Source organism: Platalea leucorodia (genome assembly GCF_965183815.1).
Source record: "Platalea leucorodia genome assembly, chromosome: 11".
Lineage (NCBI taxonomy): Eukaryota > Metazoa > Chordata > Aves > Pelecaniformes > Threskiornithidae > Platalea > Platalea leucorodia.
In genome coordinates this window covers 16,538,965-16,566,927 of record NC_138833.1, presented here as the reverse complement: position 1 = coordinate 16,566,927, position 27,963 = coordinate 16,538,965, and the positions used below count along the sequence as shown (strand labels likewise).

The 27,963-nt window shown below is 50.1% G+C and overlaps 1 protein-coding gene across 3 annotated transcripts in view; it reads right to left on the bottom strand.

The window, feature by feature from the left end:
* ARHGAP26 (Rho GTPase activating protein 26) overlaps positions 1–27,963 on the bottom strand; it is a 150,888-nt gene that overhangs the window by 4,659 nt on the left and 118,266 nt on the right. For 2 of the 3 annotated variants that reach the window (XM_082323734.1, XM_082323735.1), the window contains exons 21-22: positions 4,977–5,087; positions 2,019–2,110 (exon numbers count right to left, since the gene is read on the bottom strand). In XM_082323734.1, coding sequence (XP_082179860.1) covers positions 2,019–2,110; positions 4,977–5,087 — 203 coding nt within the window. The other variant, XM_082323736.1, reaches the window with a different exon arrangement.

Genomic DNA, 27,963 nt, shown 5'->3' with positions numbered 1-27,963 from the left:
TTTCTGCTATATTCTCATATATATCCCAGGGCAAAACCAGTGCATGTGGTAGCAGTTTCCCAAATGACAATGCTTAACATATAAAAGCCAAGAACTACTTGGAAAGTAGTAAAAACTCTTTTTTTTTTTTACATTGGGATTATATCTAAAACAGAGCTGCTTAATTCCATGGGGCGCAGTCTCTTTCCCCTGATGCAGGAAACAGAAAGTCTATGTTCATTAACATCGTCTCCAAAAATCTGACTAACCAGAGCCCACCTATTCCAGCTCTCAGTATCCAGAGGAAAAAAGCACGCGTTACTTTTCCATCTCCTGCATGAAACATTATGGCAACTGCATAGAATATTTCTGGTGCTGATACTTGGAAACTAATCTCTCCTACGCAGAAGACCACTGAGGAATGGCTCTGTATATGGTAAACACTGGTGTCGGTCAACCACTCACCAGTTTCTCCCTTACTTTTAGGTGAAGGGTCTGTGCCCACAGGAGGGACGCGGCGTGGGCAGGCAGCCCCGCGCAGCGCACAGCACAGGCACACGGGGGTACCTCGCTCTGCCGGCAGCACTGCCTGCTGCGGCACAGACAGCGTGCCGCATATCGCTGTGGAAAAGAGCTGGGACGTGTGCTGCAGGATCTTGAATAACTTCAGCGACCAGCTGGAGCGTCGGGGCTGCCAGGAAGGCAAACGGTGCAGGCAGCTGGGGTCAGCGCTGGGCACCGGTCCATGCTCCACTGCCTGCCGTTGACGTAGCATGGCACAAAGGTGACACGTGCCTCGCCAAACTTCTTCCTTTTATTTTCTATTTGGATCAGAGCCTGCACTTTGTACTCCCAAGCGTAGCCTGGAGAACCTCTGCATGCCCTGCATGCAACGCTGCACCGTCCCTCACCAGCCCGCCGAAACACAGCTCTGATCTAGATGAACGCGGTCACCCACGCACGCCCTCACCTCGTGCCCTGTGGATGTGCAGCCACTTCTGCTGCCGGGGCCAAAACACCCATCACCCCGGGCTAGCGGCTCGGACACCACGGGCATGGGCAGGGTGATGAGCGGGACGTGGAGCAGGACCCCCTGACCCAGGCTGGAGGTGGCAAAGTGGACATCTCTGCCGGAGTGATCTCCCAGACTCTGCTCCAGGGGAGAGGAGGGGAATCCCACCTATTCATCCCTCCTATTTTACATGTCTCCCTTAGGATGAAATAAATCAAGATCTCAGAAAGCCAGTTTGCACACTGATCTTAAAGAGGGCTGGATGATCGGCTGTTTTCAGCATGGACATGAAAAGTAAGGCAAGATACAGCTCAGATTTAACGCCTGTGTTTCAAGTATTTCTGCTTTCTTCTTTCATGGGATTTCTCGTGGGGGAAACAGGACAGTCATTAAACATAGGACTGAAAGGAAACCCATGAATTGAAAGTGCAAATCATTCCCTGGGTCACAGGAGGAAAACCAGTAATTTGCAAAACTTGGCACTAAAATAAGTAATAGCCAAGTGTCCTCTGTAGCTTTATTCGTATTGCTGTTAATACTGGCTCTGTAGCATCTCACATGTACGTTACATGAAATGAGAGATGCTGTTATAGAACAAGTGTCCATTTTGAAGTGAAGGGGATTTCTCCTGCCTACCTACTGCCCAGGCTAAGAGCAGCACTCTCGGCACCGCTTCCCTGGCAGGCCAGGTGGGTGGCTGCGAGCGACAGGCAACGCCACGGTCGTTAGAAGAAAGCTAATTTGATGGTGTGTTGCAAACGCCCCCAGTTCATCCCCTCACCCTCCCACCATGCTCTGTCCTTGCTCCGCAGCAAACCCTGCTCTGGGCTCAGCTCCGGGGAAGCCCAGCACCAGGCGCGGAGCAAGCACAACTCCTACAGCACCGGGCGCAGCTCTCGCGATCCCGCTTTCCCGGCACGCTGGGAACTGCAGCCCCAACATCGCGCTGAAAAATGAGCCCACCTCATCCCACTCCCACGAGCTGCCCGGCGCTGCCCCATGCCCTCCCTCCGGGTCAGGGACTCACCATTATCAAACACGGTGCCTGCCGTGAAGGAGAGCTCTGAGTCATGTTCTGCTTTACAAGCGTACAAAGCTCGGGCTTTCCGCAGTGGGGAGCTGCAAAAAGAAAGCATTTATTGGTATAAAAAATACTCTACTTATATACAACAGCACTGCCCTCCTCACAGCATCAAAGAGGGGTCCACGTAAGTGGTGCACGTTGAAGAGGGGTCCAAGGACCTCTACCCCTCTACAAGGGTCCAAGGTTATGCTGCTTGGGGGAGGAGTGAGGAAGACGCTAGAGGAGGCTAAAGGCTCTCGGGGATGAGCCCCCAATTTTCACCGCACCGCAAATCCCAGTCCGAGCCCAGCTGGCACCGCCAGAACCAGAGCCCACGCCCAGTGCCCACACAGCGGGCAGCCCGGAGCCAGGGGCCCCGGGAGAGCTCCAGGCGCCAGACGGGAGGAGTGCAGTGGGGAGCTGGAAACATTTTGTGGGTCTCCAAAGGGCCATAACTGACTGGAGGGCTGGTGTGGAGCGACAGCGGGCAGCAGGTGCCGGCAGCGACCCGCTGCCCACCGGCCCCGCTCGCTGCCAAACCCATCGCTCTCTGAGCGCAGCTGCAACTACGAGGAGAATTTTGCAAGGAAGAATTAGCACTTGGGGAAGGGTATTTCAAAACAGAAAAACAAGTAGGTCCATGAAGAATTTGCTGCACTTCTTTAGAGACTGTACCTGAAGATAAAAAAGATTTAACAACCATTAGATTTTACTGGGGAAGTGTCAGTGTGCCCACGCTGCGGGGGAGTGAATTAGAGCAGAGAGAGCCAGAAATGGAGCAAATCGCCAGCAGACACAGGGAGAAAATGAAGGACCTCAGGACCCCACCAGCAAAGCACAGGCACGCAGAGATGTTCCCTGCGCCCGGAGCCTCCCACCCAGTGTTTCCAGGTTTGGGCTTGAGGAAGACTGGTGGGAAGGTGGGACACTGCCGGGCGGTGGTGACGGTGACAGTGCAAACCTGCCCAGGCGCTGGGCCATCCAACCAGCCAGCTGCATCCAGCGCTGCAGCAGGCTGCTCGGCTACGGTATGGCCAAGCAAAGTGATGGAAATGGCCCCAAGACCTGCTGGGGTAATGAACAAGGTGCCACCATTTCTCAGTTCAGCGGTTTCACCAACTTTTATCTTTCCGAGGACTTGAACTTATTCTGAATTCTCTCCGAGCGAGCCCAGGGAAGCGGCACACTTTCACCTCGTGGCGAAAGCGGTTCACCTTCACACAGAAACCACAAACCAGGGAGGCTGTGAATGGTTTTGGTTTTGCTGTGAAGAGAGGCCTGAAGCAGAGGTCTCTCCTCTCTGAATCCCAGCTGCCTGACACGAGCAGCCGCCAAACACTTAAAAAACCAGGATGGGCAAACACTCCTCCTGCTCCAGAGAGGGTCCTTCACTGGCGGGGAGGCACCACTCATGCACAGTGCTTGGGGAGACTGTCAGATGAAAAACAAAAGGTATTTTCGGGCTTACTACCTTGAATTATTCAAATTGTTGTTCTTCTCCCCCAAAATGACCTCTGCAGCCCAGCGTCCCTGCGGCCCCAGCATGCCCCTTCGCCCACCGGCTGCTCGCCGGGCTGCGACTGTGCCCTTCAGAGCCCTGCGGGGCTTTCAGGGACTGAAATGCTGGACCCCGGCAATCCCTGACATTAGTTTCTGCCTCCAAGCATGGCACAAGGCCAGCAAAGCACTCTGGAGTTTCACCCATCTGCCCTTGTGCGGTTTTGGGGATGATGAGCCTCTCTCCCCCAGAGGAGGAAGGCTGCTCAGATGGTATTATGCCATTGTCAGCCTTTGCAGATGCAGAGCAAAACAAATAAATAACCCTGCCAAGCAGGCAGCCGTTGTACAGGCAGCATTTGTATGGCTGTAGGTGTGGGGGAAGAGCTCAGTCACTGCCTGTAACGAACAAACAGGTTTGACACGTCTCCCTCAGAGGAGGGATCGCTGCCCCGGCCCTGCGCGCCTGTGCCTGCCAAGGGGTTGGGAGCCGCACTCTGCCGGGGACGACAGCGGCCTCCTGCTCCCCTGTGCCAGGGGTGGGCTCGGAGGAGAGAAATCCTGTCCGAGGGCACCGCACACACAGACCAGAGGTGATGCTGCCCTGGCTTCCCCCACGTGAGCATCCCCCAGCACCTGCAGCGCAGGTCCCAGATGCTGCCTATGGTGCGGTCACAGCACGACTCTATCATCTCCAGTGCCAAAAGCCACAGGACCCCCAGGCAGCGCCTGCTCCCGCTGCGCCGCAGCCAGCAGCATATCGCACCCCAGGGCCCAGGGGGGACGTGCATCCTCCTGCCCCACGGCGCCGGCGTGCAGCGCAGCCTGACCTGTGCTCCAGGGTCCCATGGAAATCTTCTGTTAGTCTGTCTGTAACTTTCAGGACTGATTTACCCAGCGATGCCTAAGTGCCTGAGACATGGGCACAGAGCAGACAAATGTCTATGTTGCACCATGTCCTTTACCCTCCTTAGCTTCCAGATAAGAAAAAGGAATTGGCCAGAAAATGAGGTATCACAGCGTTTTACAAAGGCTTGTTATTCCTCGCAGCAGCCGGGAAGGCAGTACACGTCTTACCTGTTGCAGAGAGGAGTAAAGCGAACCACAGGCAGCTGAAATGGCTGGGCAAAACCACAGAAACCACCAGCGACGCCGAGCACCACGAGTGTGACCTGCGAGCGCTGGCTCCCGCTTGCCCGAGCACGGCAGGCAGCAGGCGCCTGCCAGGGGGCTCAAAGGAGGGATTCAAAGGGTCCCCTGGGGCAGGAGATGCTTGAAAGCTCCTCTCTTGCTGAGTGCAGATAGCTGTGTTGGGGGAGTTTGAGCAGGATGCAAAGGGAAAAGGAAAGTGAAGTGGGGGAAACCGAGTAAATTAAACAGAAAATAGCAAAAGCAACAAAAAGCAAAGCAAATTCTGCAACAGACCTGATGGGGGATGAGTCGCTGGACGTAGAGGAGGTGGGCATAGGACTTGATGGCGCGGAGAACATGGGCCAGGACGGTGAGAGGGGTGACGTTGGGCTTGGATTCTGAGGGCTGCAAGACATAACCAGATACCTTATCAACGTGCAACCACAGAAACAAACAGCAACCAAGAGACAGTCAGACGACATCCGACGATAGCAAATGCCTTGGGAATATTCAGAGCATGAGACACAGCTACGAAATGAAGTGCCAAGACCTTGGGAAACGTTTCAAGGCCAGATCTGCATTTCTCTGGACAACAAGAGCTGGATCTTCCAATTAACCCCTGCTCCATCATCCCATCCAGCGAGCCCCACACCCCGTATGCGGAGGGCTGTCTCACTGCTCACCGCTGGCAGCCACTTACCTGCTTGGTTTATTCCCCCCAGTGCTGCCAGAAATGATTGATGCTATTTCTGGACGTTAATGACGCCTGCGAGCAGCCTCCATCCCCCTTTTGTATGTCAGTTGTTGCGGTATCAGAGCCTGGGCCCCAATCCACAGTGCCCAGCCACGACCACCTGTTTACATTTCTAACCAAACGGGTCTCGGAGACTGGGAGCCCGGAGGAGTTTGTTTATCTACAGGACAGAGCCAGCCAGGGCTGGCATTTCCATGCTATCATCTGTCTGAAGACAACTAGCAGGAGAAAAAATCTCCAGCCCACATCACCCTGCAAGGGTCAGCAGCATCAGAGGGCTGTGCTGGGAACCCAGTGCGAGCCAGCCACCTTACAGGTCATGCAAATGGCTCATATCGAGGTAACCAGTGCTCCAGGGCTCCTGCCATGCTTATATAATCATCACTATAAAAATTTCATTGATTTGTTTTCCACATTTTACACCGAAGAACTCTTTTCCCTCTCATGCAAACTGCTCTTGATTCCTCACTTTTAAGTTACTGCTGTCAACTGAAGCTCAATCAAGTTACTGAACTAGTAAATGCACGCAGAAGTCAAGTGAGAAGTGTTTGGTTCCTTCAAAACTGTTTGATTTAGGTCATTCTCAGGTTTGCCAAAAAGCAAGTATTGTACTAAAATACCAATCTGAGTCTGATTCATCTTCTACTGTTTCTATGCTTATCAACTCATCTGTATTCTCTATTCAATTCAGATTGTAAACTCCTGATAAAACACCAGAAAAACCTCTCCATGCTGAAAATGCCTCTGTAAAAACAAGAAGTTTTGTAAAAGCATCATCATTTATGTTTTTTTTCCTGAGAGAGTGATGGTACCTCTGATCACACAGGTCTGCGATGAGGTGGGGATAGGGTGCAGCCTCACAGACAACCCCCCAGGCCATCCTTGTCCCTGTCCCCATCCTCATCCCCGTCCCCGAGCAGGGGTCTCCCGAGGGAGAGGGAGGGATACAGAGAGCGGGGGGCTCCAGAGCATGCAGTAACAGTGGTTTATGGGTCCCACCAGACCAAACGGACATTGGAGGGAGGGAAAGGGCTGCACCAGGACTAACAGCATGCCAGAGGCCATCGCTTCACCTCTTCTCCCTCATCTTGGGGAACTGGCACTTCTCTGAGGGGAATGGGATGAAGTTGCTGAGCTGCTTTCTGACAGCAGCAGGGTAAGTCCCGAGGTGGACGGAAAGGTGGTCCACAGGCAGAGAGGGGCACTGCCTCCCTCTCAGTTCCATTCTGTAAATATAATTCATTTCAAATACCCGTCTGGGATTATAAAAACATTTTCTGGATATGTTTAACTCAGATTTCCTCTTGTCACTGTGCGGTGCGCAGTGACGTGCCTTCTCCACGCTCGAGGAGAAGCCTCCTGAGGAGCACGGCTTGGACCAGGAGCCAACTTGGAAAAAAGAAAACCCAACCTCCAAAAAGGATGAAAGCAACCCCCTCCCCTCCAAAGCAAACAGAAGGAGCGTGGCAGCACCAGCACACACACGCTGGCACGAAGCACGGGCAGGCCCGTGTCGGGGCAGCGGCCGGGGAGCCTACGCCGCCTCTTAAGCCTTTAATAAAAAGATGAAGTCTCTGTAAAAAGGGTAATGGGTTAACCTATGATCATTCAATACCTATTAGATCACAACAGCAGAACGTCATTGTTTCAGCCCCTGGCTCCTGCTCCTTAAGCCCAGAATGAAATGTTTCATATATTAACAATGAAGAGAATATAACAAACATTCTTCTTCCATTTCAAGCTGAATGTACAACCTCAGCCTCTATTATTTGAAAGAAAAAGAACCAACCTCCCCCAACATCCAAGAGGGTCTCCAGGAAATCTTTATGATTAATCGTGAATTTTGTGGTTTCTTGTAATTTTCTTCTGCTCAGTTTGAGTTACAATTTAGCACCTTAAAACTAAAATGTCACTCTTGGCACACCAGCTTCCCTCCAGTTCATGCATCTGTGCGACCATCACCCTGAAGCCTTCCTCGCCTGCACCAGGCTCATCTCTGGGTATCTGGGCCCTCCACCAGCGCCAGCACTTGCCAAGAGGCCGGTGACTCTTGCCAGTGGTTCCTGCGTGCCCTTCCACGTGCCCATGAGCGAAGCTGGCAGCTGGTGCTCCCTGGCATTCTCTGATGGTGACAACTCAAAATTGAAAGGATAGGTCTGTGGATTTGGTCCAATTTCTAAGGGGAAAGTGTCCATGTCATAAATATCACCACCGCAATGGCACCTAGAGGACACTAAAGAAGGTTAAATTGTTGGCCTGAACTACTCTGAGGTCCATATCTGCTTAAGGCCAAACTCTTGGCTTCTTTACTCCTCACAGAAGCTGTCACTGAATTCAACAGAAACTAAGGATTTCCCCTCGTAATTACGGGCAATACCTTTATTACACCAGAGGATTACATGCATATAGAAATGAGATACAGCAGTGCATCACAGCTTTCACAGGAGGGCTGTAAAACAGGGAACGTTCATAGGCAGACTATTAACAGAAATCCTCAAACTGTTCTCCTAATAATTGTCACTATTTAAAAACAATCTCTTTGCGTTTTTCTATCATCAAAATTGTCAGTCTTTTGAAAAATGAGTAATTACCTGTAGTATTTAGTCTTTAACAAATCTGTTACACATTGGTACTTACCATGTATTAAATCTGTTTCCAACTTGAAACAGAAGGAGGTGCTACAAAGACCACCCAGTTAGCCCAAATTGCAGAAATTAACCCTTCAAGCGCCAGTTCTTCCATCTTCTTTTTCTTTCTAGCAGATGTAGTTGTCTGGCCATTTGTGATGATGTCCTGCCTCCCCTTAACGCAGCAAGCTATATAGCACATAATGGCAGGTAATTTTGTTTTATTTTATCTGTGCATAAGCATGCTTCTGCCCTCTAATGGAGAGAGCATGTTAAGTGCATTTGAAGACATGGAGAGTGCTCTCCTCTGGGCAGCAGGAGCTAGAACATTTCCTTCACTGTTAGTACTGCAAGAAGAACCAGTATTTTGGAAGCCAGAGCCCGTTGGTTGTAATACGTGTATGCAATGTTCTCTTGCTCTATACAGTTAAGCTACTATAGTGAGCCTCCCAAGATGGTACAAGTCTGCACGGCAAATGGAATATGAGTGCATGGGTTTATCACCTGGAAGGCAGAGGACCTGCTAGGTGTGCCTTTCGTCTTACCATGGCCTCTCACCATTCACGTAGACTCCGCCATCCTGGTGATCTCAAAAAGCTTTTCATCAAATGCACCTCACTTGCTCCGTGCATGGATTTTCTATAGGCAAGGAGCGTTACCTTGGGAAGCAGACCTCCCAGCCTCCAGCCCCCAGCTCCAGCAAGGTTCCTCTCCACTGGTCTGCAGGGCAGGATGAGTCCTAGGACAGCTTAGACACCTCTAGCCATCAGTCTGTCTTCTTGCTGACTACAAACCCAGTGGGCAGCAGTCTCTAACAGACCGCAAAGACCCCATGCCAGGGTAGGAGAGTGCAAATGAATGGCACAGGACTGCCCTTCTCAAAGAGGAGCTTGGCCCATGGTCAAGGTGGGCCTTGGAGGGGGCGATGAGCTGGTGACCAAAACGTGGCTGGGCTTGTGCCCCTGAGAGCAGCTACCAACACCCACCAGCCCTCCGACCATAGCCCCCACCTCCTCTGCGGGCAGCGGGCTGTGGGTGCAAGAGGACATCTTGCTGGGTCTGCCAGCGATGGTGTGCCTGCAGCACGGGATGGCCACCACCTCCACTACCGACCCCCGTCCTCCTCACTGCACGACGGAAGGAATATCCAACCGCACAGGGCTCCGGGACTGGAAATTCCCAACGCACTTTTTGAGATTAAATCATTTTAAAAGAATGCAGCTCTCGCTACTCGTAAAGTCAGCTCTGTCATCGCTCCACCAACTGCGTGGTCTGCTACACTAATTACAGTGCGTATTGCAATCAATAAGATTCTCAGAGAAGAGAGCTATTTCTGCAATGTTGCAGTAAAAAAGCCTTACAGCAAGAACCAGCACTTGGGCCAGCCTCTGTCTAAGAAGCTATCAATAACGTGGAGCAGGATTTTGGTGTCTTTGGATCCTTGGTGGCAAAGAAAACACTCTCCGTGCCCACCATAACAACTGAGAGAACTATTAACTAATGACAGCATGTGGATTTTTAAGTATGAAGACCATCCTGTTTCAATCAGGTTGCTCACAGAAGAGATGAACGTGGTCCTACGATGACCGAGCTACCCCTGCACAGCCTCATGGTCCTGCTCTGCAAGTCTTTCCTGGACATTTCCTCAAGAAGAACAAACGGACATTTCAGGACCCCGCCTGAGCAGGCCCTCCCAGCACCTACAGACCGCGGGGCTACGATGCGCACAAAGGGTTCATCTCCCTTCCGTGAAATACAGGTATTTATTTTCAAGATACTGCGTGAGTATCACCTTTCTGAGCTTATGCAATTGCAAGACCTGAGTCCTGTCTCGCTGGAGAAGTCAGTGCATGCGAGCGAACAGGCTATTCTGAGGTCTCTGGCTTTTTGGAAAATGGTTTTCTTGTAGGATCCAATTTCCTTTCTGTTTCTCATGGAAAGAGAAGAGGTGGTGAGAGGCTTTGGGGAAATGTTGGCTGCTGCCTGCGTTCAGTTCTGCCTGCAGAAAGCAAATGTCATCTGGACCTTTTTTTTCCTTCTTCTTACTCTGGAGGGCTTTGCGAGGGGCTCTTCCTGTTGGGTGCATAGTGGGAAACAAAACAGAGAAAAAAATGCTAAGAACCAAAAATACCAGAAGCAAGAAACAAAGAAGCGGATAAGATTAGAGTCTTCCGAGGCGGGTATGGACTTTTCCCCAACAGAAGCAGGAGAGGGAACTCCGCAAGTCCGTAGCCCAACATGTCCTGAGGCTTTTGCCCTTCCTGCCGGTCCGTCTGCGCCCCTCAAAAGCAGCAGCCGTGACCTGCAACCAGCGAGGAGGTAAAACTGCCCTGGGAAGAGCAGGGTGCAGGAGGACGTCGTGTCGCAGCCGTCAGCCGCACCGGCTGCGGGGGCACCTGCGCGTTCAACGCCTGTCTGCCCCTTTGCCAATCCCAGTCTTCCAGCAAACAAGGGTACTTAGAAATGTATTTAGAAGCTAAATGCTCCTCCCTGCTTCCCATGCCTGCTGTACACACCGCCTTTCCCGTTCTGATGTTTCGTTTGCTGTCTGAACATGCAAAAAAATCAGCAACTCTTGTTTCCAGACTCCGGTCTCCTTTCCAGTTGCTGCAGCTAAAAAATCTCTTTTCTAATCCCTTCTCATAACCTCTCTCTTTTCAATTCCTCTTTCTCTGCAATCTGCCTACCCAGACTGCCTCTGGCACTTTCTTTACACAGCTCAAGTCCTCAAGGCATTTACAGGTCTGAACAGTTATTCTCAGCAGGGTTTCCAGACAACTTCTGCTGCTTTGTTCTTCTGGCTGAGAGGACATCAGTTCCACTTCAAAAATGTTTACAACTTGTTGTTTATTTTTGTGGAACTCAGGGCTATTTCTGACACAGAACATCTAACAGCTATGAATGGGCATAGTCTACTGATGAATTAAAGCCCTTTCATGAAATCACCTCAAGAATAAATAATATTCCCATTCTGACATTATCAATACCTGACTGCATTAAAATACATCAAGAACTACCCAACCCTTTAACTCCTGTTCCATTCCTATGAAACAAAGCTGCAGAACATAAGATTCTTCTCAAAGATAACCAGAAAACAAACAAACAAACAAACACTATTAGAGTATCATTTAATGCCAGGGCACTTAAACTCTGCTAAAACAAGGCCAAGATTGCAGCTCACCAGTGGACATAGCTCTGTTGGCTAAATGAAATGGGAGGCAGCCTTTGGTTGAGAAGCTCATGAAGTTCATGCCATGCTGCACATCCTAGCAAAGCTCAGAGCGCAGATCTGGATGGGCTCTAGCAAGCAATTCCCCAGGCTCTGGCTGCGCTGCAGGTTAGCGATGGTACCACACACAATCCTCTACATGACCATTAGCTCACAGGGCTTCAGATTGGCAGGATTCTTCTTCTGTTTGGTACTTTAAATGCAAGAAAAATGATGCTAAAACTCTCTCCGGTATTAAACTCTCAGGAGTTATCTTGCTGCATAATCATTCAGGTGGAAAATAATAACACACTTAGGGAAATAAGCAGCCAAAATACATTGTGGTCAACGTCATTTGACCAAACAGGTCCAAAAAAGTTCAACTTCTTCAGCGTGGACTTTCCCCCCATCTCCGTTTACTAGTTCCTCTGTCTGCTTGAGCACAGATTACAGAATCTTCTTTTGGATAATATGGACATGTCCCTCTTTGTAATCTTGAAGATACCCAGCACATTGGTTTGTCCTGTCACTTTGCTGCTTGGCTTATTTCCCATACGTAGAAATATTTCCCTGCTTCAGTAATTTCATAAAGCATCTAAAAGCTTTTCCACTTGAGTTCTGACTTTGGGAAGGAGAGCTGGAGTTTTTGCTGTGCCACTTAATAGACATTTCCATTTCCAAATACAGACAGATGATGCTTGATGTTTCAAAGGGATGCAATGACATTGCTGGTTTGGTATAGCCTTCTGGCATGAAGCTTAGAGACTGATGTTAATGTTGGAGAAAAGCTGAGTGAATAAGCAAAGAATCAGAAATGGATGCGTTTTCAGCATGAGTAAGCGTTGGAGGCACTGCAGAAAGGAAGCTCACTGGACTGCCGTGTGTGTGTCTTCCCCATCGGGTGGGATCCAGGCGATGGGAGCATCGTGCCATCTTAATATGGAACAGCATTTCATTAGCAGTTGCACAACTCGTTTATAACAGAGAATTTGCAGTATCACTAGCAAGTTACCAACCCATCAGTCCCCGCTCTTACAAGAAACATCGTACCAGCACTGGAAGTGGGACAGGCAGGAAGAGACGGGGCAGGGCAGTGGAACAGGGGCAACCGCGGGTCCACGCTCACGTGCCTCTGGTTCCTTCATGGCACCTTGCCTGGGCACGACATGTTCTGCCTCGCTCCACCATTTGCTCGGCAGCTGTATTTTCTGCTCCATTAATAACCCCCTCCCTGCTTCCTCTCTGCTCAAAAGGCTCTCAGCAGACTAAAAATCAAGCTGGCAGATTTTATGTTGAACCAAGTACTTTAAACCATATTAAAGCTCTAAATTATTAATAGCAAAGTTGTAATGTGCCAGTAGGAAGCCAAAAGGCAGTTTAGGAGGGAAGTGTTGGTAAATCAGGAGCCAGCATCTTAGTCACATCTTTTCCATCGCGCCACTGCTTCTAATACATGAGGTAATTCTGCAAGTCTGGATGTATTAGTCACCAACAAATTGTATTCACAATTAAGGAGAACTCAACAGTCCTCCAGAAATCTCTCATTTTTCTCTGGCATTCAATCCACTGCCATCTTACGTCCCCCAGAAAAGAAAACTCTCCCATCTGCCACCCCAGCAACCGTATGGGATTCTTGGAAAATGAAGGCAATTAAAGTCCCCGTGGGATCACAGCCTCCAGATCAGCTGGGGGGTGTTTGGTAGGATCAAATATTTGAGGTAAACACATCCTGTGCACAGGGCAGCCCTGCTTCGCTGCTGAGCATCGTTTGCCAACCATAAGCAGCTCAAACCTGACGTACGGAGTTGAGGGTGGCCTCGTTACGGGAAGTCGGAGCTGCAGGAAAGCTCACCGATACATAAGGAGGCTGTCCTTGCTGCCAGCCACCGTCACCCTGAACCCAGAGGAGGAGTCCCCCAACCCTCCGCCCGAGGCTCCTGGAGGACCTGCACCGCAGCACCAGCCCCGCGCCGCCCCATCACCCCAGCCCCGAGAGCCCGCAGCAGCCTGGCTTTGGGCTCAGGGCAAGGGGAATCGGTATTTATTTCCCAAAAACAAAATTCCCTTTTGCTGGCAGGACGTTCTGCTGCCGGGAGCCAACAAGGGGTGACCGGATTGCCTGCAGTGCGGCAAGGGCAGCTAGGGAGGGAGATGCTTGGAGCTGACTATTTTGCCCCACGTGCTCTCCGACTCTAACGTGAGCCCCCCAAAAAGTAACACTCTGCAAACAGACAAGGAGGTCAGTCATTGCGGGGCGGGCAGCAGCAACCCACCCCCAAAAGCTGTTATTGTCAGCTCGCTGAAGGAAGAAAAGTTTCTTTTACTTCTTAAGTAATTTCTGGAAATGGTCAGAAAAGCTACTCCACACCGTAAAAAATTCATTCCTGGCTAAGTAATCTTCCTCGCATAATTTGATAGAAGGCCATTTCCAGACTCAAATCCTAACAAAAAACAAAGGGCGTTTATTTAAGCCTTCATCAGCGCCACAAGCTAAAACTCTTATTTTTGTATCATGCAAATATTCTTCACGCAGTGTAAAGAACTAACACCTGCCCACGTAAGTCATACACATTGGGAAAAACAATGAGGATTATTTTGGCCTGTAAAAGTGATTTGAGAATAATGGGTGAGTAAAGTCACTGCATAATAATTTTCTGCATTTACTTGATTTGCCTGATTTCCTTTTGTATATTTGTTCTTGTGCTGCTTTGTTTTGCAAGTATTCTGCAAACATCAGTTATAGAGAGCTGATCTGAACATTTCACTCCAAAACTCAAAGACTACAATACTGAAATGATCCAATTTGATCATATTTATAAAAAGTTCTGGTTTTGTTCCGTTCTTTCTTTTTCCATCTTTTTTTCACTTGAAAAACCCAAACTTTGTAATAACATTTTTGCCTCATCAGCTCTTATCAGCAAAATGCTCCTCCTCCAGTTGCACATCCCCTCCCAGTGCAGCCCAGCTGGGAGGTGTGAGCACGACAACCCTCCCAGTTCATTGGCCCAACCTCAATTCCTCTGCCTGCAATCAAGCTGCAAATGTAACCTGTTCTCCCTTCCCATTAATCAAATACAGTGAAGATTAACACATTCAATTCACTTTTTTTTGCTTGGTTATTTTTTCACTTCTTTTTGTAACATTTATGTGCTCTCCCAAGTCTCCCTGCGGGCTGCACCCACTGCTGTGCCCAGAGTCCCCGAGGTGTTCGGGGAGGACCCCGGGAGGTCTCTGACCCAACCTCCTGCCCAAGCAGGGCTGGCTGTGAGACTGGAGCAGGTCGATCCACCAGGGCTTCGAAACCTCCAAGGATGGAGGTTGCAGGCACTGATACCACGTTAGTATTACACCATTATACATGGAAGAGTCTGGCTCTTGTAAGAAACCTGAAAGACACTTTTTATCATGTAAAACGTAACTAAAGCCACAGAAAGGCACATAATTTTAAGTCCCATCTTGGGCTGCCGTACTTAAAAGCTACAGATCTATTGGACAGATGATTAGTTGGTGTTGTTATGTGAAGAAGCAGTGGGTGGGGGGCAAACCAGCATGGGCTGGAAGAGCCCCAGCTCCCCTGTGGTCCCCAATGAACAGCCCAGGCTCAGCCTTGGCTTTGTCATATAGAGACCTCTTTGCCTTCAGGCTCACGTGAAGGTGCCTGCACAAACCCTTCCTGACTAAGGCAAATTAGTCCTCCACTCCTCCAAATTACAGCAGAGCAATCAGTGAGGCCAGGCAAAGATCCATGCTGCTACCTGAAGGCTGATGCTATTGAAGAGCATGCAGGGACAGCTGCTGAAGCTCTCCTGCATCCACCACCACCACATGGCAGCCTGCAGATGGACAGGCATCCTGGCTGTGCTTAAAGAGGGGATAAATTTTCTCTGCTCCTCGGAGTTCCCTGGCAGGGTCTCCATGAGCAAGGCTTGGGCATTTGTTTAAAGCAGGCAGCTCTGTTTCCATGCCTGCGGCTCCCTCCCTCTCCCTCCACTCCCACAGCTTTAGCCTGGCGTGGGGAGAAGCCAGAGGGGATTTTCCTCTCCTCCGCAGGGGACGCGGCTGCTTGCGTTCATGTTTTTCCAAGTGCCGGTGCAGACAACAACAAAAGATGAAATACTGCTCCTTCCTCCCGTGATTTCCTTTCCCACTGTCCGGTAAACCCAGCCAGGACACCTTCACTGCAGGAAGCCTGCGGACCACTTCAAACCCACCCGGCCTTGCCGGTGCCGGCTGCCACCGCGGCGAGGTGCCGGCAGCCACAGGGCTGAGCCGGGCGAAGGGGAGCGACGCCAGTGCGCGGGGGCAGGCGAATAATTGGCAGCGGTTCTTATGCTACTGATAATTTCCCAGCTTAGCACAGCCTTGTCAACAGTGTCTGCACAGCGGCTTGGGCACAGCCAACATGCAGCTGGACGGAAGGCGGACCAGGGCAAATTAATCGGCGGGCAGGATCCCTTACGGTGGCAGAAAGGACCAGGGAGATTGGGTTACCTCCATTTTAGGTTAAAGTGGTGGCGTTACAGCTCCAGCTAATTTATGAAGTTAATTAGGCACAAGGATCTTCTTTCAGAGGAGACAGGATGTCTTTGTAAGCCAGCAGCCCTGTTTTCCTCCTGCCCCTTTCGGGGGAAATTGTCAGCTTTTTGCTGGGAAATTGGATCGCGCAGGAGAGGGGGGTGGCCAGCCCCGGGACAGCCACCCCCGGAGGTGGTCCCCATCTGAACCCCGCTCACGCACCGCTCCTCCGCCCGCCCCAGCTCATTCACAGCCCTGGCAGTTGTAGCTGCTGGGCGACTGGGGAGGTTTGGTACGTTTTCAACATTTTCAGTGCCTGTGTGGTACGGCTGGAAACCAGCACTACCTTCAGAAAACACTCCCACATTCGTCAAAAGACTTTTACATGGAAGAGTCTAGGCTACATCCTTGATTTTGAATTAAATCTGCCTGCAGAAAGAGGAACTAAAGAATGCGTTAGGCCATTTCTTTAAAATATTCTGTCCGTGGTGACATTTATAGGTGGCAGAAAGTCCTAATTTACTATCATTTTGCTTTCAGCAGTCTCAATAAAAATTTTGGCTAGGCTCACGCTTGAGAGATTCTGCCCAAAAGAAACTCAGACGCAGACTGAGCAGAGATGCTTGAAGCAGAGCCGGGATGCGGGGGCTGAGCGGGCTGAGGCAAGCACTGCGTGGCAGCCATGGAGCAAAACACACACCAGGACCCGCAGCTCAGCCGAAATCAAAGGGGAGAAGGGAGATGGCAGGCAGCAAAGGGAAAAACGAAAAAGAAAGGACTGGCCAACGAGAAGATGAGTCTGAGATCTGCACATCAGCTCCTAACAAAATACAGACTGTTCTGCTAGCTGCCCCAGGGAAGGCTTTGTTGTAGCATCTTTGATTCCTGCATCCATTTCCCCACAATGGCCGTAATGTATTTTCAAATACTGCTTTATTTGAAAGTAAAATTTCCATTAGCCAATATTTGTCTGAGGCAGTTTCTTTGAAGAAAATACTGCTATGCAGCTATCTCCACACTAATTATATGAATTAAGAAAGCAATGAAAGTGCAATGTCTGTATTTTCTTTCCCGGGCTTTCAAGAACGCTGTCTTTTAAGTGTAGGTGCCGCTGAAGTTTAAGGAGCTTTTTTAGATCTCTTGGAGGGAGATGTAATTTAATTCTGTTTGCGAGAAGCACCCTTAGATGTTCCCAGAGCAAATCACACAAACAGAGCGGTGCTGTTCAAAGGCAGAAACTTCTGAAAAGTCTCCTGAGAGGCAGCACTGGGAAAAGCTGCGGACAGCAAGAGTCAGGCTGGAGGAGCTGGGGAACACAGAGCCTCTGAAGAGGCTGTCCGTCTGTCTGTCCGGCTGCGAGCGCCCACGCACCCCATGCGGGCGATAGTGCCCAGAGGAGCACGCCCACGGTAACTCCAAAGCAGCAGATTCAAAGCAACCACGTAACTCATTCCTGCTGAGAAAGGGAAGATAGGCGCCTGATCCCGTTACTAAAAGAGCTCGTAGCCTGACAAATTACCTTTGTTTTAATGGATGAGCCTGTAGAAAACATTTTGACGTATGACTACTAGTTCACATGGGGTTAGCCACAGAACTGGAGACTTATTTTATGAGAATATTTGGCTTAATTTTCAAGTTCAATTTGTGGAAAGTTTCTAGACCAAGAGCCAACTAAAAAGTGAAAGAGCTAAAGCTTTGAAAAGTTGTTATGCCAAACTCTGGGGGATATGAAAAGCCCACACAGCAGAAAAACAGATAAACTATCTGTCTTCAATCTTTTCCTTCTGCGAGCCTGAAGCAAGGAGCCCGCCGAGCCGAGGTGCTGGGGGAGCTGGCGCCCCTTCAGCGCTGGACTTTTCCTCTTGGCCGAACAGCCCTAAATATCTCACCTCAAATGGAAGTTTGGAATTTCCCTCTGCCCTCCCAAAACACGGTCACTGCTCTTGTGGCCTACAAGCATCATTCTTTTTCACGTATCTTAAAATACCTCATGGAAGCATACAGATGCTTAGAAGATAAATCCAGGATTATTTAAACACAACATAGGAAAGAATTATGAAATATATACATATACGTGTATATATATGCAAGCTTTAAAATGTATTGCCATCAGCAACTAAGCCTCAGGTATATTTATCTGTGGAGTCTACTGAGTACGCTGCTTGTGTTATTCATGAAACAGGTCTAAGGATGTTTGCCAAACCCTTGAATCACTAAAGTTTATGGAGTTTTCTAACTGCAGGCACAATCTAGGACTCCCAAGTTAAAACTGCTTTAAAAAAACCGAACATACAGACACCCTTAAAACAGTCTGCACCAAAAAAAATAAATAAGTCATAAGATACTTTGAATATTATGTCATCTGGAATAAGCCAAGCAACAGACTGGGAATTTTAGGATCTTTTCTCAAATAAGAAAACTAGGAGATAGGCGGTTTCTGTTTGAAACTGGAAATAATCTCTACTCCTCTCGAGCACGAAGCCAACCCCACGTCTAAAATACAAAATGCAACGCACTCCCGGAGACGTCTGCCTGAATCCCCCTGCCTGGCCCAGCGCAGAGAAACGCCCCTGGCCCCTCTGGCAGATAACCAGAGTAGGAAGCTCGCTTTGCCATTTTTGTTGCAGAAGTTTGGCATTTTCCCCTCTCCCCAGGTCCCAGCCCACCCTGCAGTGCCACCAAGCGCCCTTCAAACCACGCTCATGGTGAGCCTCTGTGGCAAACTCATTTTTCTTCCTGGCACGGAACCTGACACCTCATTTTTGCTGTGCTGTCCCCAGTCTTGCTCTTGTAACCTTTTAATATTACCTGTGACTCCAAACAGGAGAGGAAATAATTACATTTGGGGTAACTTCACCCCAATCTGCGTCAAATGCCACAGGTTGACTTTCTGCTGCTGAGGGCAGTTTCATGACCGAGAACCCTCTACCCCTCCAGACAAAATTATGTGCAGATCTGTTAAACAGGGGTGTCCCAGGGCTCTTGCCCATTTCCACGAGCAACGCGGCAGCACCTCGCAGCTCTGTTAGGAGATGGAAAAGATGCAAACCCCGACCAGCCACACAACGAGGTATCGAGGGAGAGGAAGACAAAATAATCGTGTATCATGACACTGCTTGGAAGGCAATGCTTTGAGCAGCGATTTCCCTGGGGACCTGGGGTTGGTGACCCGGGGCTGGGGACCGCCCAGGGCACCTCTCACACCAGCTCCAGGCCATCCCACCCTACTGGGACCACAAATGTCAAGTGTAAAACCTCCAGTCCCAGCATACAACCACAGCCAGGAACAGGTCTGCTCATCTTAAAAAGAAATTTAGATAAGGCTTTTCCGGAGGAGCTATGATTACAAGATTTTACCTAATCCCTAAAAAAATGCCATTTTTTTGTTTGGCAGTCAGAAGATCCGCCCCTCAAGGCTGGCCTTCGCAAGTAAAGCCCAGATTAGGCAAAAGCCCAGCGTTTTGGGGTCTGGGCCAGGCTTTGCATGGCTGCACAGAGCAGGGCTGGTGGGAGACGCTTCTCTCCAGCCCAAGGAGTTACCAGCTGTGGTTCGCTGTGTGTCATCTAATGGTGCTAGGCACAGACCGGGTGCTCAGGGCTTTAATCCCCCCGACGAAGGGCAGCAGAGGACCCGCGGTGGCGGAGGAGGGTCCCGGGGGGGGAGCTCGGCCCCAAGCTGCTGGCTCTGACAATGCCTTTCCCAGCTCTTGGCTTTCGCTAGAACCGCAATGGCTCCTGGCCAGCCGGCCACAATGCGGTGGAAGGAAGAAGAAACAGCTTTGTTTTGCCCAAAGCCTCGCAATTAATCAAGTTCCTATTTCCTTGCAGTTCCGCTTCACCTACCCGAAGTGCACCAGGCAATTTCTATTGCCATGTAAGAGTCCGGGCACCCTGCACCTACCACAAGGTTTTCTTTGCAATTTTGTACGAACAGAGAGAACCAGAAAATGAAGCTAAAGTAAAAAAACCTCTACCACGGCAAGCACTGCTCGGATGGCATTAAGAGTTCACTGCAACGTGGAACTTCCCAAGCAGGCTGGTGGCCCCGACCCTGCTGGCTGCCGTGCCCTGGGCCACCCTCCTGGGCACCAGCTCTCCCACCCGGGAGGAAGAGGACCCCTCTGAGCACAGATTATCCCATTTATATAGTGACGCACATCAATACAAAACCCGAGTACATTTTCCTGGTCTTTTTCCACATTAAAAGTGGGGCTGAATATTGGCATGGGGGGAGAGCGGGTAAGAATCCAGGTTTCTCCGGGACAGGAGTACTTGATTTATGAGAAAATTTCTTAAACAGAAGTCCCAGAGATGCCATTTCAGAGGCATTCCCAAAGTGGCTGACAGGAAGGCAGGATGAGGGTGGGACTCGCTCCTGTGCCTCCTGCACCTCTAATTGACTTTATTCTCCACAAATATAAACAACACGAGCAATAAAACAGAGCCACGAAAGCTTCTGCAAAACAAAGTCAAGTGAGCAAAAGGGAGAGGAACTGAAGAGGTCGTGCAGGTTAAGGGCTCATTTCTGACACACCACAACCCCCTCTGGACGGAGGATGGACGGGCAGATGCTGCCTGCTCTCTCCTGCCTGCTCCATCCAGCTCACCCCCGGGAGGGGCAGCCGGACCCTCCGCCAGCCCGCCCCAAGCCCCAGCCCCTTTTCAGCACGGCATCAAGGCTTCACCAGCTCCTCTGGTGATGTGCAGGGCAGATCTCCTAGCTGATGGTCTCTGTATGGTCTTACATTAATCTACAGATAATTTTTTTTCCTCTGAAATGCATTGCAGGGTTCCTATCTTCTGAACCTCATTCATCCTTCTGAAACAGGTAATATACTTATATATGGAAAATACAGCTGAAAACCATGAAGCGCATCGGTTCTGCACCTCACATCATTTGATAACAGGGAAGGGATTATTTCAGAAATACTCTGACCTGTAAGCCTGACCTCCAAGAAATGCTGGTGCACAGAGGGAAACAGAAGCTCAAAAATTCCCCGGCACTTCGGAGGCTCTTCCACACTCTGGCACTGCCGCGCCTTGCAGTTAATGCCAGAATGATTTGTGCAATCCCAGCAGAAGATGGGAACGGGTAGTGAAAGAGGGAGAAAAAGGGGGAAGAGGATGGATGTTACTGAGGATGTATGTATAACTTGCCAGCTCCCAAAGCCCTCACGGGGACTGGGCCATGCTGACCTGGGCAGCAACCAGCTGAGATGAAACAAAACCGCCGGACCGGGATGTGGTTCAGGCAGACAGCTCTGTGCCGAGGGCAGACGGGAGCTGATCCCGCTGGTGCTGGCAGCACGCGTCCCCAACGCCGCAGCCTTGCCACTGCAGCCCGCTGCCATGAGAGCGGCAGCTGGCTGGGCTGGAGGGCAGAGACACCCTAACGCCCTCCTGTGCTGCCGCTGGCTCTACGACCCGAGGGGCAGACCAGCGCCTCGGCAGCCTGCTGGCACCATACCCCCTTATTCATCACACGGGATGACATCATTTTCCTCCTTCTGACACCCAGCAGAAGCATTCAGCTGACAAGGATGGCAAATCTTTTTGCCAAGTCAGCAAGATGTTATCTGGTGAGCGCAACAGTTCCTTATTAACCATCTTCATTTACATTTTAAAGGTGTGAAAGACGCGTCTGTGACTAACGAGCATCTCCCTTGCAAGACCGGCTGGTTCCACTTCACCTGCCGGCTCATCTAACACCACTGTCAGAATTAGTAACTTCAGCTGCAACCGGACATTTTCCTAGCTTGAAATGGAACACTTCTGAGCAGCTGCCATGCCGGCTCTTACTGCCGAGTCCGGTGTGATAAAGATGGGATTTACTTGTAGGATGTAAATCCCAGGGCAGGACAGAGGGCAGACTCAAGACTGCTGTTGCTGGTGCTTGGACAAACCACCTTGGCCTCTCCGCCTCTATTTACCCAACTAGACACTTGATATAATATATCAGAAGTATCTGTAAAAAAAATATATGAAACTAAAAAGCAGCTGAACATTTCTAGAATCTTAACTAAAAAGGCAGAAATGACAGTATTTTGTGACGGCAGCTGACAGACATGGAGATCACCACTGCCAGTAATCGTGGGTTAACTCTGCAGCCACGAGAAAGCTCAGCTTTGCCAGGACTGCACACGTTTACTGATGGTTTAAAGCACTGTTTTTATAGGAAAATAGATCCATTCTTGAGGACAGGTTTCTTCCACTGTATGAGTTAAGCTGGCCGAGAGTCGGGCTGCCCGGGCGACCGCCATATCACCCACCGGGAGCAGCGCTCCTTGGAGCACTTGCACACATAACCGCTTTGCCGTGCTTTCATCGAGCTCCGCTCGGAGAATAAAATGGCACTGTCTCACAGCTTCTCTGTGCCGAATACAATAAAAGCTGAATATGGCTGTAAAGAGTTCTTGGGCTTTCACAGCCTGCGAGTAACTCCCCAGACACGCTCGCTGTGTGCCTTCAGGGGGGTCTTTCTATAAATAAAAGAAGTTTATTCTAACTGCCAACTTCACATGGCATCCAGAAACCAAGAAACTCCCCCCTGAATTCCTAACCAACACCAGCTTCTGCTGCCCTTTCCACCTGGCTAATCTTGCTGCTGTCAGCATAGGGACATGGCTCCTGAAATAAGAAGGGTTTGTTTTTACAGTAATTTGACTAATGAAGCGGCGTACAGTAAAGTTCACATCACTCCTAGTACTGACGACTCCACAGAAGTTTAAAAAAAACAAATAGCAAAACTAAACACTTTATTTTTGCTGCAGAGATCTGCATTCTGCGCGGGTAGAGGGAAAGAGCTGCTGAATAAGGCTGTGTCATGTTTACGTAGTTATTTTTCAGAGTGGAAAAAGTGACTTTAATTCTGCAAGGAACCAGCAGCATTTAAAGGTCTATTTACATCTCCTCGCCTGCTTTGGCTGAGGTGTGTCACAGCTGATAATTGCTGAAGCTGTTTGCATTTTTAAGAGATTATTTATCCAAAAAAATACAATCCTATCCTGTTTGATACATTGATGATGCCACACTGATTCATCTGCCATTAAACATGGATTTGGGATCATGAGGGACTTCAGAGCAGAGCACGGGGACAGGGCAATGGGGAGACGGTGCGGTCCTTCACACGGCACATCATGGCCACCAGCACCACGGTTTCAGCATGCCGTCACCCCTCTCCTCCACCAGCCCATGTCTCCCCTCCCGACCGCTCAGCCCGGTAAGAAGCCACTGCTGGAGGCTGTTTTGCAAATATATTAATACTTGAAATTTCTCTCATTTTCAGGCAGTGAAGGAGAAATGTTCAAGTTTCAACTGGGATGTGTAATGAAGATTTATTCTGGTCCTGTAAATCAAAAGCACATGGGAATAATCTCTCTTCCTTAGATTAACTGGGTTATTTTTTTCGTGACCACTAGACCTTAGATCCGCTCCTCATTTCTTTCCATACCCATGGAGGGCAAGAAATAGCCATACTTGGTCAACGAGAAAATAAAGTAAAATGCAAATAGACACGTGATGACTAAATCCAAGTTTCCCAAAGCTATTATTTCCCTAAAGGCAGAGTCCCCGGGGCTTGGCCTGCCCCGTGGCTGCAATGGGCACTGCCATCGGTCCCTGCCGTGGGCCTCGGCTCTGGGCGCAGCCTCCCCCGGCCAGGCCCTGCTTCCCCATCGCCTGGGGAAAATCCCGACTTCGAAAGCCTCCGCCACTCCGCCGGGATCGCAGACGGGCCCGGAAAAGTGTGGAGAGGGGGAGACACCATCAAACACAGGCGGTGTTGTTAGGCTGGTTGAGAAATCGGATAAAAATGCCTGATAATATTTCATTTTGAGGGAGTAACAGATGATATTCCCTTCATCAAGTGATTTTTTTTTTCCTGAATTCTTTATTTTTGACTTGGTTTGCACCTACAAGGCTGACTCCAAGGGCAACCGGTAGAGGTGTTGATTTTGTGAAGGCAGCTGCTCTGTAATTATCACACCGACACAAAACCGAGCAGACATGGTCCGGCACGTGAACCCATCCTACGTTAAAAAGACACCAAGACTGCCAAGCCATGTACTCCAAATGCTGAAACAAGCCCTGGCGAAGCCTGATGGCGGGGCACGCACTGGGCCCCTCCGCCTTCCCCGGGGAAAGCGAGAAGCATTAAGGGAGAGATCACATAGGCAGGAGGGCAGGGAAATTAAGGCCGTAGGGGCCGCAAGGGAGCTTTAGTTCTGGCATTTCCTCGTGTGTGAGGACTCCCAACCTTGGGGGATCTCTTCCAAAGTCAGGGAGCTTCTCGGAGCTTTAGAGAAGCAGAGGAGCCCCAGCAGGGTCGTGTTGGGTCAGCCCCGGGCAGGGCTGAGCCTGCCAGAGCCCCGGGTCCAGGCTATTTAATAGCTCAGTCCCTGCTATTTTTAGAGACACCCACTCACGCAGCTGACGCTTGAGTCCCACCCCACAGAAAAAGGCATTTTTCTGTGCCTGCTCAGCACAGGTTAAGCCTCCTCCTGTGCCTCCCGCCACTCGTCCCACTCCCACCCCAGCCCTGCGGACCCCAGACCCAGGCGCTGCCTCCCCAGCTCCTGGCTGCCTGCCCGACACCCAAGCACCCGCACGCCTTGCACCCACGGTGCTTCCTCGGGGCATTAAACCAAAGTCGTGCTGCATGGGAAAAATAGCCAAACTTCTGCAGAGAGCACAAGCAAACACGCCGCGGGGAGCCATCGCTGTTCACACGGCGACTTGCAGGACAGATTTGCACAAATCTCTGCCCACAGCTGGGAAGGAAAGGTCAGGCAAGCCGAAACAGCCCGGTCCTCCCAGGCACCCTGCCATGAAGGCAGACCAGAAATGGGAAGTTTTTGCCTCTGAGAATGCTGCTAAATAATCTTCCAACAGAGACAGACGGTCTTATAACTTCAGAAATCCACAAGCCTCTAACAGGACATTAGAAACCTGTAAGAAGCAACTGTTCAGAAACACCCCAGAAGTCCTGTCAGGCTGTGCTTCACTTCGTCAGAGGCAGTGGAGCAGTCCTTTGGTGGCAGCAAAAAATTAAAAGGGGAGGGGAGGATAAAATAAGTGCTCAGAGCCACCACTGGGAAACATTACTGCAAAGACTTTAACAAAATAAAAGTGTTAAAAAAATAAGTGTTTCATATTCTAGTCCTGTTTGCTGGGCATGAAATAGCAGGCAGCCTGTCTTCCCAACAACAGCCACCTGCTGCTGCTCTCCTCGGGAGCAGCAGGATGGTGTGGATGGAGTGGGTCATCCCGGCACTTGCCCGAGGCCGGCCGATGGACGGTGCATGGCTACCGCTGAAACGGGGCACCAGGCAAGCATCCCTCGGGCTAGCTGTGAATTTTGGGTGCTCTGCCACCCACCCCAGCCCTTCTTGTGCGCTTCTGATGCTCACCTCCCCTTCAAAAAGAAAAGGCAGAAGCCCTCTGGGTGTCGTTTGCATGTACGTACTTAGAAGAGCGAAGGCTGGCAATTTCGTGGAGTTGAAATGCAAAAATGCAGCCCATCGAGTTACCCAGCTAAACATCATCTAGCCCCACCCCACCTTCAAAACAGTCCTGCACAACAAGAAATTACTGTGAGAGGAGAAACTGAAACCCTTGCGACTCCATCTACCTCCTCCACGGAGTTTTGACTGCTGTTTATTTTCCAAACTGTAACACATTAGTTGTTCAGCTTTGCAAACAACTGTAAAAGCCTGCAGCAAGTCGCAGGTAGGAAGCCAGCCAGAAGCACCCAGTATTATACCCAAGAGCTAGTTTAAGACTAAGGTATTACGCTTATTTTAAGCACTAAAAGGTGATTCTAATGAGGCTGTGTAACAGCCCGGCTACTGCTGCCTCGGTTTGCAGCACCCACCTCTGATTTGGCCTCCGCCAGATTTAAGCGCTCGGAGCGGCTGCCCATGCACCCAGCACAGCGGGGCCCTGCACGCAGCACAGGTCTTTGAATAATACAGGGGACACAGATGAGACTAATAAATAAATAAAACAGAGAACAAAAAATACAAAGCAGGCACCAACCAAGGTGTCAGTACTCCGCAGTGATACACCCCACGTCGGAGGCTTCCCAGGTATGCATCGCAAAGCTACCATAGCAAGGCGCTTTTGTTAAAGGATTTTAAAAACCACAATCTTAAATCTTCTGCTTTTCATAATCACACAATTTAGTTTGAAAACTTCCCCCGCTTCAGCTGAAGTATGTATCTATGCTAGAAACACAGCACTTCTGGTTCTTGTTTTGCCATGTTTTCTAAGGAAGACATTTTCTGCAACAGCAGGATAAAGAAACTCAATGCTTATTTAGAAACAAATCCCCCTCCCTGGGGCTTTGGTGGCCCCGGCAGCCAGCCCGGTCTCTCCGCGCCCTGCCGCCGCAGTGACAGCTCCTGGCATGGGACAGCAGTCCTGCTGACTCACGAGTACAACTCCCGCCCAGAGCAGTTTTTCCATAAAAATAAAACCAGCCCTAATAAATAAACGCATTCCCATAGTAAAACCCCGATTGGTGGCTGGGAAGGAAGAGCCTTTGCCCTCCAGCAAAACAATTTCCCTCCTGGTTGGTGAAGGAGGACCACGCTCGAGGGAAGGCAAGGCTGAGAACAACCGCGTTCCCCTTGGGAGGAGGACGGGGTAACGGCACCGAGGCGCGCGGACCTCGGCCCCACCGCGGGCGCTGCTGTAACGCTCATCGCTCATCGGGCGCTGCTGTAACGCTCATCGCGCCCAGAGGCTGGGGAAGCGGCACGCACTCGCGAGGGGGATTTAGGAACGGGCTCAGCTCCCCATGGAGCAGACCTGGGGGACACATAAGCATTCAGAAAGGAGCTGAGAGGCTTTTGTAAACAAAAGCTCAAACAAACATCTCTAATTTCACAGATAGTGTTCACAATTTTTATCATTGCACATTTAAAGGCAACCTTTGAATGCACTGGTGCTCACTGCAGCAGAAGAAAAGAAAAACAAAACAAAATTAGAAATCCCCCAGACTTGCAGTCCTTAATGTTTGTACTCCAGCAACTCTCCCGCTGAGATCAACAGGAGTTGTTTCCACAAGAACATCAGTTTTCAGCTTAATAAGAAGCAAGAACCTCAAAATGATCCAACTCCTTTCCCTGCAGTTTCCCAAAGCGCTTTTGCAGAGGGCAAGTAGCTGTGCCACAGCTCCCGTGCAGTCAGGAGTCACCGTGCCCAACGTGAAACATGATGTGTGGGGACACCCCACTGGGGCTCTACCAAGATCTTGAAGGATGAAGGTGGAAGCACTGAATCCAGCTGCAGCCTGTGGGGAGGAGGCAACTAATGATGGAAAGGTTTGATGGTCTCAGCCATCCCTGCCGTTGCCTGGGCCGGAGAGCAGCTCCAAGGCTGACATCCCTTTGGGGTAACACAATGTCACAGCTTTCCCTGAGCACAGACCAGAGTTTGGTACCTTGTGACCAGCAAAAAAACTGTGTTTTCCCCTTCACAGCGGTCACACTCTGCCCGATTCATAGCACATGTGAGAAGGTGACACAAAGCCACTGATGTGCAACCCGCTAATGCCATGAGACAACATAAGCAAAGGTTTCAAAGCGATATTAATGCCGAAAGGCTCATTGTGTGCCCGCTCTGCCCTTCACCCTCCCTAGGTGGGCACCCATCTCAGGACAGCTTCAGCTGAGACTGGGGCCTGGCGGGACGGTGAGGCCGGACAGGACACCAGGGTCACCGTGCCCACCCTGCCCACGCAGGCGAAGGGCAAGAGATGCACCAACACCTAAAGGCACCAAACCTCAGAATAAAGCAGGGAAAGGCCCTAATTAATGAAGGCATTTCCCCTGCGTGGAAATCTCCAACAGTCCATTTTTTTCAGTGATGCATTTAGCAGAAAATAAGGAGTAGGTCAAATTCTGGTCGAGGAGTTTTTAATTTACTAACCTTTGCTGTTGTCCCATTAGGGAAGCAGAGGTCCCTTTCTCAAAAGGAAGGAACACCGAATCCAGGATTCTTTTGTACTTGTTCTCTTAAAGAGTTTCTTGTTCAGAAAGAAATCCCTTTTTCTTTCAAGGAGGAAAATGGGACTTCCTGGCCTCCGCACACCTGGAATTTTACAGCTCATCAGCTGCAGGGTTTGAATTTTGGCGAGTGCTGGCTCCCAGCTCAAGCAGCTGATCCGCTCACGGG